Consider the following 14,500-nt stretch of genomic DNA (forward strand, 5'->3'; position numbering starts at 1 on the left):
CATTTTGGCACATACAGGTCCCTTTACACTCTTTAGTATTTCTTTGGGATATAATCCCAATAACAGCAATGCTGGGTCAAAGGGTATGCACAGTTTGACAACTTTTTGGGCATAGTTCCAAATTGCTCTCCAGAATGGCTGGATTCTTTTCTTTTTCTCTTTCACAACTCCACCAACAATCAGTGTCCCAGTTTTCCCACATCCCCTCCAACATTCATCATTATTTGTTCCTGTCATCTTAGCTAATCTGACAGGTGTGTAGTGGTATCTCAGAGTTGTCTTAATTTGCATTTCTCTGATCAGTAGTGATTTGGAACACTCTTTCATATGAGTGGAAATAGTTTCAATTTCATCATCTGAGAATTGTCTGTTCATATCCTTTGACCATTTATCAATTGGAGAATGGTTTGGTTTCCTATAAATCAGGGTCAGTTCTCTATATATTTTGGAAATGAGACCTTTGTCAGAACCTTTAACTGTAAAAATATTTTCCCAATTTGTTACTTCCCTTCTAATCTTGTTTGCATTAGTATTATTTGTACAGAAACTTTTTAGTTTGATGTAATCAAACTCTTCTATTTTGTGATCAATAATGATCTCTAATTCTCCTCTGGTCATAAATTCCTTCCTCCTCCACAGGTCTGATAGGTAGACTATTCTCTGTTCCTCTAATCTATTTATTATCTCATTCTTTATGCCTAAATCATGGACCCATTTTGATCTTATCTTGGTATATGGTGTTAAGTGTGGGTCCATATCTAATTTCTGCCATATTAATTTCCAGTTTTCCCAACAGTTTCTTCCAAATAATGACTTTTTGTCCCTAATGTTGGTATCTTTGGGTTTGTCAAAGATTAGATTGCTATAGATGTACCCTTTTTTGTCCTTTGTATCTAATCTGTTCCACTGATCTACCGTTCTATTTCTTAGCCAGTACCAAATGGTTTTGGTGACTGCTGCTATATAATATAGCTTTAGATCAGGTACACTTAGACCACCTTCCTCTGACTTTTTTTTCATTAGTTCCCTTGCAATTCTCAACCTTTTATTCTTCCATATGAATTTTGTTGTTATTTTTTCTAGGTCATTAAAATAGTTTCTTGGGAGTCTGATTGGTATAGCTACTAAATAAATAGATTAGTTTGGGGAGTACTGTCATCTTTATTATATTCGCTCAGCCTATCCAAGAGCACTGAATGTCTTTCCAATTATTTAAATCTGACTTTATTTTTGTGGCAAGTGTTTTGTAATTTTTCTCATATAATTCCTGACTATTCTTTGGTAGATGGATTCCCAAATACTTTATACTCTCAACATTTGTTTGGAATAGAATTTCTCTTTGTATCTCTTGCTGTTGCATTTTGTTGGTGATATATAAAAATGCTGAGGATTAAGTGGATTTATTTTGTATCTTGCCACTTTGCTAAAATTCTGAATTATTTCTAATAGCTTTTTAGCAGAGTCTTTGGGGTTCTCTAAGTATACCATCATGTCATCTGCAAAGAGTGATATTTTGATTTCCTCATTTCCTACTCTAATTCCTTGAATCTCTTTCTCGGCTCTTATTGCCGAGGCTAGCGTTTCTAGTACTATATTGAATAGTAATGGTTTCATTTATAGTGACTTGTTTCACTCCTGATCTTACTGGGAAAGGTTGCAGTTTATTTCTATTGCATATTATGCTACTGACGGTCTTAAATATATGCTCCTGATTATTCTAAGGAATAATCCATTTATTCCTATACTCTCAAGAGTTTTTAGTAGGAATGAATGTTGGATTTTGTCAAATGCTTTTTCTGCATCTATTGAGATGATCATATGGTTTTTATTAATTTGATTATTAATGTGGTCAATTATACTAATAGTTTTCCTAATATTAAACCAGCCCTGCATTCCTGGTATGAATCCTACTTGACCATAGTGTATTATCCTGGGGATGATTTTCTGAAGTCTTTTTGCTAATATCTTATTTAAGATTTTAGCATCAATATTCATTAAGGAAATTGGTCTATAATTTTCTTTCTCAGTTTTCGATCGACCTGGTTCAGTACCATGTCTGTGTCATAAAAGGAGTTTGGTAGGACTCCTTCATTCCCTATTTTTTCAAATAGTTTATATAGCATTGGGGCTATTTGTTCTTTAAATGTTTGGTAGAATTCACATGTAAATCCATCTGGTCCAGGGGATTTTTTCCTGGGGAGTTGATTAATAGCTTGTTCTATTTCTTTTTCTGAAATGGGACTATTTAAGCAATTTATTTCCTCCTCTGTTAATCTAGGAAGCCTATATTTTTGGAGGAAGTCATCCATTTCACTTAAATTATCAAATTTATTGGCATAAAGTTGGGCAAAGTAACTCCTTATTATTTCTCTAATTTCCTCTTCATTGGTGGAAAGATCCCCCTTTTCATTTGTAAGACTAACAATTTGATTTTCCTCTTTCTTTTTTCTGATCAGATTTACCAAAGGTTTATCTATTTTATTGGCTTTTTCATAAAACCAACTCTTGGTTTTATTTATTAATTCGATAGTTTTTTTTATTTTCAATATTATTGATTTCTCCTTTTTTGTATTTCAAGTTTAATTTTTGGTTGGGGGTTTTTAATTTGGTCTTTTTCTAGCCTTTTAAGTTGCAAGCCCAATTCGTTAATCTTCTCTTTCTCTATTTTCTTCAAATAAGCCTCTAAAGATATAAAATTTCCCCTTATTACTGCTTTAGCTGCATCCCACAGATTTTGGTATGATGTCTCATCATTGTCATTATCTTGGGTGAAATTATTGTTTCTATAATTTGCTCTTTCACCCAGTCATTCTTTAAGATGAGATTATTCAGTTTCCAATTACTTTTTGGTCTATTTATCCCTAACTTTTTACTGAATGTAACTTTTATCGCATTGTGGTCTGAGAAGAAGGCATTTATTATTTCTGCCTTCCTACATTTAATTTTGAGATCTTTTTGTCCTAATATATGGTCAATTTTTGTATAGGATCCATGAACTGCTGAGAAGAAAGTATATTCCTTTCTATTGCCATTCAGTTTTCTCCAAAGGTCTATCATACCTAGTTTTTCTAATGTTCTATTTACTTTTTTAATTTCTTTCTTGTTTGTTTTGTGATTTGATTTGTCTAAATCTGAGAGTGCAAGGTTGAGATCTCCCACTATTATAGTTTTACTGTCTATTTCTTCTTGCAACTCTCTTAATTTTTCCTTTAGAAAGTTAGATACTATACCACTTGGTGCATATATGTTTAGTATCGATATGGCTTCATTATTTATGCTACCTTTCAGCAGGATATAGTTTCCTTCCTTATCTCTTTTAATTAGATCAACTTCTGCTTTTGCTTGATCTGAGATAAGGATAGCTACCCCTGCTTTTTTGGCTTTACCTGAAGCATAATAGATTCTGCTCCAACCTTTTACCTTTACTCTGTATGTATCTCCCTGCTTTAAGTGTGTGTCCTGTAAACAACATATTGTAGGGTTCTGATTTTTGATCCAGTCTGCTATCTGTCTCCGTTTGATGGGAGCGTTCATCCCATTCACATTTACAGTTAAAATTACTAATTCTGTATTTCCTGCCATCATATTATCCCCAGATTATGCTTTTTCCCTTGACCCCCCTGAACCCCTTCCCCAATATTCAATTTATAGACCCCCCTTGTGATGCACAGCCCTCCCTTTTTTTTTCTAGTATCCCTCTCCCCTCCCTCCACGTCCCTTCCCTTATTCTCCTTTTCCTTTTCCCTTTTCCTCTCCCCCCTTTTAATGAGGTGAGAGAAAATTCTCTGAAAAACAAATATGTTAATTATTTACTCTTTGAGCCTCTCCTGATGAGAGTAAGATTCACACAATGATTCTCCCCCTCTCTAAATTCCCTCAGATATGGTGTATTTTCTATGCCTCTTCCTGGGATGTAGTTTCCCTCTTTTTATCACTCCCTCCCCTTTTTCTGATACTACTCCCTTCCCTTTACTACACCCCCTCCTTTTTTTTTTCTTTTATATCAGTAAAATCAAATTATCCATGCGTACTTTCTATATATCCACAACAGAGATATAGTTCTCAAGGGTTCTGCGTATCTTTTTCTGTTTCTCTTCAGTCTTGTGGATGTAGATCAAATTTTTTGTTTAAGTCTGGTTTTTTTCTTAGAAACAAATAAAATTCCTCTGTTTCATTGAATTACCATCTTCTTCCATGGAAGAAAATGCTAAACTTAGCTGGGTAGTTTATTCTTGGTTGCAATCCTTGATCTTTTGCCTTTTGGAATATCAGGTTCCAGGCCCTTCGATCTTTTAATGTGGAGGCAACCAGATCTTGAGTGACTCTTATTGTGCCCCCTTGATATTTAAATTGTTTTTTTCTAGCTGCTTGTAGGATTTTCTCCTTTGTGTGGTAATTCTGCAGCTTAGCCACAATATTCCGTGGTGTTCTTTTTTTAGGGTCTATTTCAGAAGGAGTTCGATGAATTCTTTCAACATCTACTTTCCCCTCTGTTTCTATTATCTCTGGACAGTTCTCTTTGATAATTTCCTGTAAAATAGAATCGAGGCTCTTTTTTTGGTCATAGTTTTCTGGAAGTCCAATGATCTGCAGATTATCTCTCCTAGATCTATTTTCCAGGTCTATAGATTTTCCCAGTAAGTATTTGACGTTGTTCTCCAGCTTCTCATTTTTTTTGTTTTGTTTGACTGATTCTTGGGTTCTCAATGAATCATTCATTGCTATTTGTTCCATCCTGACTTTTAAGGAGTTATTTTCTTCATTCATAGTTTTTAGTTCTTTTTGTAAATGCCCAATTTCATTTTTAAATGAGTTATTTTGCTCTATTGAATTTTTTTTCCATTTCCCTAATTTTTTTTTTTTGAGAATTATTTTCTTTTTCCAATTCAGAAATCCTATTTTCTTGGGACTTTTTTATCTTCTCCAATTCAGAAATCCTACTTTCCTGTGATTTTTTTACCTTTTCTAATTCACTAATTTTGTTTCCCTGCATCTCCTGTGAATTCTTTATTTTTTCCAACTCCAATTTCAGAACGTTGTTATTCTCTATCATAGCTTCTCTTTTCTTTCCCCATTTTTCTTCAAACTCTCTTAACTTTTTAATAGTCTCTTCATGGAGAGAGTTATGTGATGGGGGGCAGGAATCGTTCCCCTTTAGGTTGTTATCTGCTGACTCTCTGCTGTTAACTTCCTCAGGGTTGGATACCCGCTCTTTCTCTGTGTAAAAGGAATCTATGGTTTTTTTGGGGCTTCTTGCTCATACTTAAAAAATCTTTTGGGGTCTGTCCCTGGGGTAGGAAATTATTTATTTATTTCTTTACCAGATTCCTCCCAGACGGGATGGATGCAGCGGCCCCTGCGCCTGAGCTAAGAGAGAGCTCTGGGAGAGAGTTCCCCACCCCCTCCCTGGAAGTGCCTCAGAGGTGACCAGCACTGCTGTGCCCTGAGGGCGCTGTGTTTTAGCGGCTTCCCTGAGGTTGAGACTGAACAGTAAAGGCAGCACAAAGTCTAGCTTATGCGTCCCGGTGGGGCGTGGATGTCTGCAGCAGGTGACGTACGTGAAAAGCCCCTGCGCTCAAACTGGAAGTGTCTGCCAGAAACCGCGGTCCCTAGTTCAAAGGTTCCGCTTCTCTGGGACTTCCGTTCCACAGCCTCCAGTCAGCCGAGCCAGGCACTATGAGTTACCGCCCCGCCCACTCTTCAATCTCTTAACTACCCTGAGGTAAAAGCCTGGGTTGCCTATGTCGGCCACACCCCCGATGCCGAGATCTGCTGAGTCACCCCCGGGATCCAGGGAAGATCCAATCTGGTTTTAAATTTTAAAGTGGCTTATATTTCTCTTCTGAACTGCTGTTTTATAAGCAGAGAAGAGCGAACAGCCTGTGCCAGATTCTTTTATCTCAGTGGATTCTCTGATCCCAGAGCCCTCCCCAGCGTGACCAGCGCAGTGTGCCACTACCCCACCGTCTGCGCTGGCCTCTCTTCTTCCTCCCCTGGGAGCTGACTTTTCCTGCTGAAACTCCAGATTCTCTTCAGCTGGTAGGTCGTGCTTCCAGTCCTTGTGGATTCTATCAGTCCAACGCTATTTCTGAGGCTGATTAAATCTAGTTGGTTGTGAGGGAAGAAAGGAGCTTACACAGTCCCGTGTATCTTCTCCGCCATCTTGGCTCCGCCCTCAATTACTTACATTCTAACAAAGAGAAATGATACATTTATCTCCTCAGGGTCTTAACATCTTCGAAAATCATAAAGAGATTCTAATTAGAAATACTGGAAATGGTTTTAATGCACCTTACTGATCTTAAAAGAATAATAAAAAGGGAGAAGGAGAAAAATATATTGGAGAAGGGGGGAGAGGGAAGAAGACTATCTCAAAAGTCTATACAACAAAAAAGAAAGGGAGAAGCAAAGGAGATGAACCATATTCGATCCCAACTGGCCAACAAAGTGAAGAATTCACACACACACACACACACACACACACACACAATCTCACACTCTATCTCTCAAGAGTTGAGTACAAAAATATATGTCACTCAGCAGGAAAACAGGTAAGAAAGGAGAAAAGGATATCAGGAATAAGAGGTTGGGAAGATTAAAAAAAAAGTGATTACTTACACTCAAAATAAACTCTAACTTAAGGATGTACAAAAATATTTACAACAGTTCCACTAGAGCTAGCAAAGAATTGGGAATTGAGAAAATGTCCATCTGTTGGGAAATGGCTGAACAAGATATAGAGACAGAGATAGAGACATATAAAAAATTATATGAAATAATGAAGCTTCAGAAAATTCTGGAAAGATGTATATGAACTGATGCAGAACAAAGTGACTAGAACCAGGAGAATAATTTACAAAATGATAATATTTTAAAAACACACAACTTTGAAAGACTTAGGAACTCTAATCAGTTCTGTGGTCAATCATGATTCCAAAGAACTAGTAATGAGAAACATGCTATCTATCCATCTTCTAATAGAGAGTTGTGAAGTACACAAGAATAAAGATTGAGGCTTTTTTTTTAATGCAGTCAATATAGGAATTTGTTTTGATCAGTTACATATATATGTAACAATTTGGTTTTTTTCATTCTTTCTCAACTGAGAAGACGGGGAGGGGCATCATAATTTCATCAATCATAAGGAAAGGAAGGAAAGAAAGCATATCTTTACTAATTGAAAAATAAATTTTAATTTTAAATAATAATACAAAGTTAGCAAAGAAATACATTAAAATGTTACACAGTAGAACAAAAATGAATATATATTAGGAACACAGATTTAAGATCAAAATTAGGAAAATCAAAAACTAAACCATACAGTACCTCTTTAAAATCTAAAAAGGATAGGAATAAATGTATCTTTCCTTAGGATGGCATAAAATAGTAAACACTAGAATCATAGAGAGAAGTCTGGATCCTTTCTTGTAAGATCAGAAGTAAAGAAAACATATCTATTATCACTACAAATTTTTTATCTAGTACTAGAAAAAGTTAACTAGTAATAAAACAAGAAAAAGGAACTCAGTGAATAAGCACAAGGAGGACACAAATATATTGCTTCCTCTAAGTAATATATTTTACTTTTAAAGAATCTTAAAGATTTAACCAAAAATTAATTGAAACAATTTCAGCAGGGTAGTCAGATATGAAATAAACCTATATAAACTATCAGTCTTTTTCTACATTACCAACAAAAGCCAGAAAGAAGATATGTAAAGACAAATTCCATTCAAAGTAAGTACAGTATAAGTAAAACATTTCACAATTTAACTACCAAGGGAATTATATATATAACAAAACATTATTTATCAAAACAAAGACAGATATGAATAAATAGGAGATATTAATTGCCTGTGATTAAGTCAGACAACATAATAAAAATCCAAATAACTAATAATTAGAAAAACATGTTAAAATAACTAGGAGGTTCCAAATCACACTTATCAGATTGACAAATATTACAAATAAAAGAACCATGATTAAAAAATAATAATAAAGGAACCATATAAAGGCATTGTTGGTGGATCTGGGAATTAGTACAGCCATTCCAGAAAGCAATTTGGAACTATGTTCATAAACCAGACATAACAGTAATAAGACTACTATAACAATGAGTATAACAGTAGAAAGTCTCTGTGACTTGAAATGAACAAAACAATTCATCTTCTAGAAGCAGTGACTGATACCTTTAAGTTTTATTCCTAACTAGTATTTACAAACAACTTATGAGCACAACAATTTTTAAAACTTTTCTATCTCAATACAGTCTTAACAGTTTGTATTTATTTGACACTGTCTAAGAAAACACAGAGTCCATGCTATGATGAGAGATTAGGAGAACCCTGATAATTGTCTTAATATAAATACTGCCCACAAACTTACATTATCAATTACTATATAAAAACAAAACCTGTATACAATAAAGCTATAATGTTCTCACATAACATGTTTTGTTACAGAATCTCTGCAGTTAATTACCCTATACAATCAATGCTTTATTTGGTTTCAGTATACTTTTCCCCATTTTATATAAACAATTTTTGCTCTAATTATTACTTATAAGTATTTTTAATAGAATCCATCTCTTTATTTTTCATAAATATATGTTATGTACACTTCTACTGCCTGAGGTTTTGAGAACTAATTTTTCTATGTGGAACTCCATCTTTTTCCTCTTCATTAATTCAAATATACTTCCTTCTTGTCTATCTAAAATGTTAAATTAATGATGTGAGGTTTATAACTGCAAATTTTCCAAGACGAATAGAAATGATTTTTAAATGTTACATATAAACACCAAAGTCAGGGGTTAGATCCTAACTTGCTCTTCTTTTCAAGGCTAAAAAGGTCTTGGGAACATTGTAATGAAATTTGCTGAACCAATATTTTACAACCATTTTTTAGATCAAAGAACCATCTACGAGAGAAACAAGCAACATCTATGAGAGAACCAGTACCTTCAAATCTTTTGTGACTGTCATAATCCTCAGAACAAATCACCTCAATAAACTTGTTCTGTAGAATTTCATTATGATGAGCCAGAACTTCAGTAACACCATCACCACCATTCAAAAAGCTCCACAATAAAAGACTGGCAAGTAGACCAGATGATCCCAAAAATGAAATTTTCAACCATTTTCTCTGGGATTCATGATGAACTTGATTCTTCTTTATACTAGGGACAGAAAATAAACTAATATCAATTTTTATCCAACATTTGATTGAATATTTCAACATCAATGTTAAATTCACATATAACTCTTTTTTAAGGGATTTTTTTATTATAGCTTTTTATTTACAAGCTATATGCATGTGTAATTTTTCATCACTGACAATTGCAAAACCTTTTGTTCCAATTTTTCCCCTCTTTCCCTTACCCCCTCCCCCAGATGGCAGGTAGACCAATACATGTTAAATATGTTAAAGTATATGTTAAATACAATATATGTATATATATACACATAGTTATTTTGCTGCATAAGAAGAGTCGAACTTTGAAATAATCATATATAACTCTTAAAATAGTATTTTACTTGTCACATATTACTCCCTGAATAAATGCATCCAGAGTTCACAGCTGACAGAAACTTAACCAAAGCTTTATGTCAATCAACAAATAATTATCAAGCATGTAACAGATTTTCAGAAGAAGCTTAAATCATAGTTCCTATCGACAAGGCAGTCACACTAAGGATAGACAGAGAAATAGGTAACAATACATAAGTAAGAAAAAAAATTTAAAAAAAAAAAGAGGACAAAGCAACCTGTGATTTAATTGGTAAAGGCTTAAAATAAGGTTCAACTCCACACCCCAACCCCTCTAATATCCTCTTGATATTCAAATTCCAAATGACAGAAATCACTTCTGGGTCCAACAGCAGCACTATGAACCATTAGGTTGAGAACTAAGAAATGGGGTAACAAGACGGGACATCAAACATGTGAGGCTGTGTAGCAATCCACTAAGCCTAGAGGAAATAGTACAGCATCCAGCTAGAGCCTTTTTGTCTCCTCACAATTCATTTATGGCATAGATTTAAGCTGGTGAACTGTGAAATGTTTAGCATGGAAAGAGGCTAAGACACTTTGAGATCCTCCTAAAGAAACTACCATCAGAAGAAAAAGATTAGAAGGAGAGTAATAAGAGAAAATAAAGAGGAGAAAGACTGAAATTAACAAAGACCTCAAGGGAAAATTCAAAGGTCTTAGATTTAAATGGACAAATCAAAAGGAAAAAAATCAATAGCAGGAGAAAAAAAAAACAGGTATGCAAATGTAGTAAAAGAGTTCAGTTTTATTTCCTCTATCAATAGATAAAATAGAATACATTTCTTTTACATAAAATATAAAACATAAAATTTGAGGAGAGAGACCCTGTAAAATTTAGGGATGACAATATGCTGTCTCTTAAAAGAGAAATGAAGGAGGTGGAACCAAGATGGTGACTCAAGGCAGGAAATCTCCTGAGCTCTTCCAAATCCCACTCAAACAATATTAAAATAACCCCTCAAAATGAATTCTGGGGCAGCAGAACCAACAAAAGGATAGAGTAAAACAATTTTCCTGTCCAAAATAACTTAAATGGTTGATGGAAAATGTCTGTTTCAGTAGGGAGAGAGTAGAATACAGTCCAGCCCAGGCTACCTCAGCTAAAGCCAAAAGCAAAGTCTTGAACCCAGGGCCAAGCTAGCAGTAAGGTCCCGATTCTCTGGACCAAGCAGCTCCTAATAAGTCATAGCTGGTACAAATATAGCAACATGCCTTGGGGACAACTGAATTGGCAGCAAGAGCTTCTAGAGCTCTCAAAAGGAAATAACAGGAAATTTTTTTTAATGGAACTGGGTACATAACTCTGTTGTATTGCCTATACTCAGTTGTGAGTCAAAGTCCCAGGTCAACGAGGATAACAATTCCAGGGTAGAAAAGAGTGCTTGTAGTAACAGGCCAGAACAGTGACCACATGTCTCCTTAGATCATATCTCCTTGGAAGAGCTGACAACTGACAGATGTCCAGAATTATTTCTGAGCACAATACCACAAAAATGCTGAAACTTGAGACAATGCTCCCTCCACTCAGAAAGCAGAGTTCAACTTTAACATAAACTTAAAGGCACACGAGCAAACATAAAAAGATAAATAAATAAATAAACAAACAAACCAGACAATAGAAAGTTACTATGCTATCAGGAAGATCAAAACAGAAACTCAGAAAAAGACTACAAAAACCAAAGCAGCTACATGCAAAGCTCAAAGAAAAATAAGTCTCAAGCCCTGGAAGGACTAAGAAAGAATTTTTAAAAATCAAATGAGAGAAACAAAGGAAAAACGAGGAAAAGAAATAAAAATGATGCAAGAGCTTAGAGACATACACAAAACACACATACACACAAAAATACTGAAGAAAATAAGACCCTAAAAAAAGAATTAAAAAGAGGCACAAAAATCCACTAAAGAGAAGAATTCTTGAATAAGCAGAAATGGCCAAAGGGAAAAAAGAGGTACAAAAATTAACTGAAGAACTTAAATACATAGAGAGCACAAGTATGAATTGATTATGATAGGATGATATCAAAAAAATAAAATTGAGGGCTGAAAAAAGGAATGATTGGGAGAAGAAGAGAAGAGAAAAGTAGAATAGGGAAAACTCTTACAAATAAAAGATGTGAAAGAGCTTTTACAGTAGAAGATAATTTGGGGAGAGGAGATATGGCAGGCAATGATAAAACTTTACTCTTATCGGAATTGGCTCAAAGAAGGAATAACATACACCCTCATGTGTAGAAATCTATCTTTCCCTACAAGAAAATAGGAGGGGTGGAGGAAAAAGAAAGAGGGAGCAAATACAAGAGAAAGCAAATGGGGAAGCCATGGTCTAAAGCAAAAAAATTTTGAAGAGGGGGAGCATGAGAGAGAGTAGGATAAACAGAAGACAAAAAGCAAGAGGGAAGGGAATAAACATAGAGATGCACAGACAGAATAAAGGTAAAAGGCTGAAACAAAATATAAGGGGCCGGGAAAAAAAATAAAACAGGGATAGCAATCATGATCCCAGAAAAAGCAAAAGCAAAAACAGATCTAATTAAGAGAGAAGCAGGGAAATTACATTTTGCTATAAGGTATCATAGACATTGAAGTAATAATAATATTAAACATATATGTACTAAATGGTATCACATCCAAATTCTTAAAGAAAAAGTCATTTGAGTTACTGGAGGAAACAGACATTAAGACTTCAACTTGCTCCTTTCAGAACTATATAAAGCTAACCAAAAAGTAAACAATAAAGAACTTAAAGAAATGAGTTGTATTTAGAAAAGAATTTTGAAAAGTAAATGATAATAGAGCTCTGAAGAAAACTGAATAAGAAAAGAATATACCTTTTTCTTAGCCGTACATGACACATACACAAAAAATGATCTTTCAACCAAAAGCAGAAAAGCAAAAAAAATTAAGTACATCCTTTTTAGATCAAAATGAAATAATAATTACATTGAATAAAAAGTTATGGAAATACAAATTGAAAACTAAATAATCTAATCTCAAAATTGGCAGGTTGTTGTCCTTTTTTTTTTTTTTTTTAAATTTTTTTTTCCCCCTCAGGCTGGGGCTAAGTGACTTGCTCAGGGTCACACAGCTAGGAAGTATTAAGTGTCTGAGACCAGATTTGAACTCGGGTCCTCCTGAATTTAGGGCTGGTACTCTATCCACTGCGCCACCTAGCTGCCCCTGTTGTCCTTCATTATTAAAGAGGACCAAAATGATATCCCTATATTAGCAAAAAAAAAGCTCTTTTTTTTTTTGAGCTACTGCAATTATGTTTCATTCAGAAAGCCCAATGGTGACTGGGGAAAATGCAAGACCAGCATTGAGGATCCAGACCACACCATCATGAAATTGACATATAATAATGATGAACATCTACAGGTTTTAATCCTAAAGAATGAGTAAATCAAAAAACAAATCATAGAAATAATGAATTATTTCATTAAAGAGAATGACAACAATGAGACAGTATACCGAAATTTATGGGATGCAGCCAGAGCAGTACTTAAGGGAAAACTCATGTCTTTAAATGCTTATATCAACAAAATAAAGAAAGAACAGATCAATTAATTATACATGCAACTAAAAAAGCTGAAATTTAAAAAAAAAAAATTAAGGTCTCAGTAATATACCATCTTTAAAAGCAAAGATTAATAATACTGAAAGTAAAAAAATCATTAAACTAAAAGGTAGAAATTGATTTTATGGGAGGAAAATCAATAAAATAGATAAATCATTGATTAATTTGATTAAAAAAAAAAAAAAAAAACAAATTACCAGTATCAAAAATATAAAGGAATGAAAGGGAATTTAAAGCAAATTATTAGGAACTACTTTGCCCATTACATGCTAATAAATCTAACAATGAAAATGAATTGTATGAATGTTTACAAAAATGTAAATTGCCCAGATTAACAAAAGAGGAAATGGAATACTTAAATAATCCCATTTTAGAAAAAGAAATAACAAATCACCAATAAGAAAAATTCCCCAGAACCTATGGATTCACAGGTTAATTCTACCAAACATTTAAAGAACAATTAATTCCAATATTATGTAAATTATTTGGGAAAACAAACAAAGGAGCCAAATTTCTTTTGTGACACAGTATGGTGCTAATACCTAAACACAAAGAGCAAATACAAAGAAAGAAAACAGTGAATATGAATGCAAAAAAATTCAATAAAATACTAATTATAATAATATATCACAAATATCATGTAGTACTGATGAGGTTTAGATTTGGGGTCCCCAAATGAAAATGCGCAAGCAGCTCTCTGTAAAGGAATTTACAGACCTGAAAAACCTAGATTGATAAATGAGGTTTATTATGGGGATTGGAAGTAAGGTTAAGGAAATAGGTGAGGATAAAGAGAGAACACTGGAAACATTCCAGTGGGCAGAGAGTCTTTGGGGTGCCAGGCATGGTGCTGGCATGTTTAGATCCTCTACGGTTGGGGAGCATCTCAGCCAGAGATGGACAGTAGGGGTCTGTGGTCATTTGGGCATTAAACTCAGCCTCTGCTGAGTAGCAGTACTCAAGGCAGTCTTGCTGCCCTAAGAGGGGCACCCCACGTCTGTCAGGGGCTCCAAAAGAGGGAGAAAGTGAGGCCTGGATAGCTCCACTGTCCCCTTTCTATGGAACAGGAGCTGCTAGTAGGAGACAAATTTCTGAGCAAATTATGCAATTAGACCAAGACAGGCAACCCCAAACTATTAGAGTCCTGATATCAAAATGCTGAAATAGTAATTAAGGAACTGGGGTGGGGGCAGCTAGGTGGCGCAGTGGATAGAACACCAGTCTTGAATTCAGGAGGACCCAAGTTCAAATCTGGTCTCAGACACTTAACACTTCCTAGATGTGTGATCCTGGGCAAGTCACTTAACCCCAGCCTCGGGGTAATAGGAGTGGAGAAACAGATCAGAAAGACTGCCAGTCCCAGGATAGGTATCT

The 14,500-nt window shown here is 34.7% G+C and overlaps 1 protein-coding gene across 8 annotated transcripts in view; it reads right to left on the reverse strand.

Moving 5' to 3' along the window:
- Positions 1-14,500, reverse strand: part of OGFOD3 (2-oxoglutarate and iron dependent oxygenase domain containing 3) — a 238,297-nt gene that overhangs the window by 215,262 nt on the left and 8,535 nt on the right. For all 8 annotated transcript variants that reach the window (XR_012481624.1, XR_012481625.1, XM_074265028.1 and 5 more), the window contains exon 2: positions 8,961-9,178. Coding sequence is in view for 6 of the 8 variants with exons in the window: in XM_074265028.1 (XP_074121129.1) it covers positions 8,961-9,178 (218 nt within the window). In the remaining 2 variants the exon portion in view is untranslated. The remainder of the gene's footprint in view (positions 1-8,960; positions 9,179-14,500) is intronic.

Source organism: Sminthopsis crassicaudata, chromosome 4, assembly GCF_048593235.1.
Source record: "Sminthopsis crassicaudata isolate SCR6 chromosome 4, ASM4859323v1, whole genome shotgun sequence".
Lineage (NCBI taxonomy): Eukaryota > Metazoa > Chordata > Mammalia > Dasyuromorphia > Dasyuridae > Sminthopsis > Sminthopsis crassicaudata.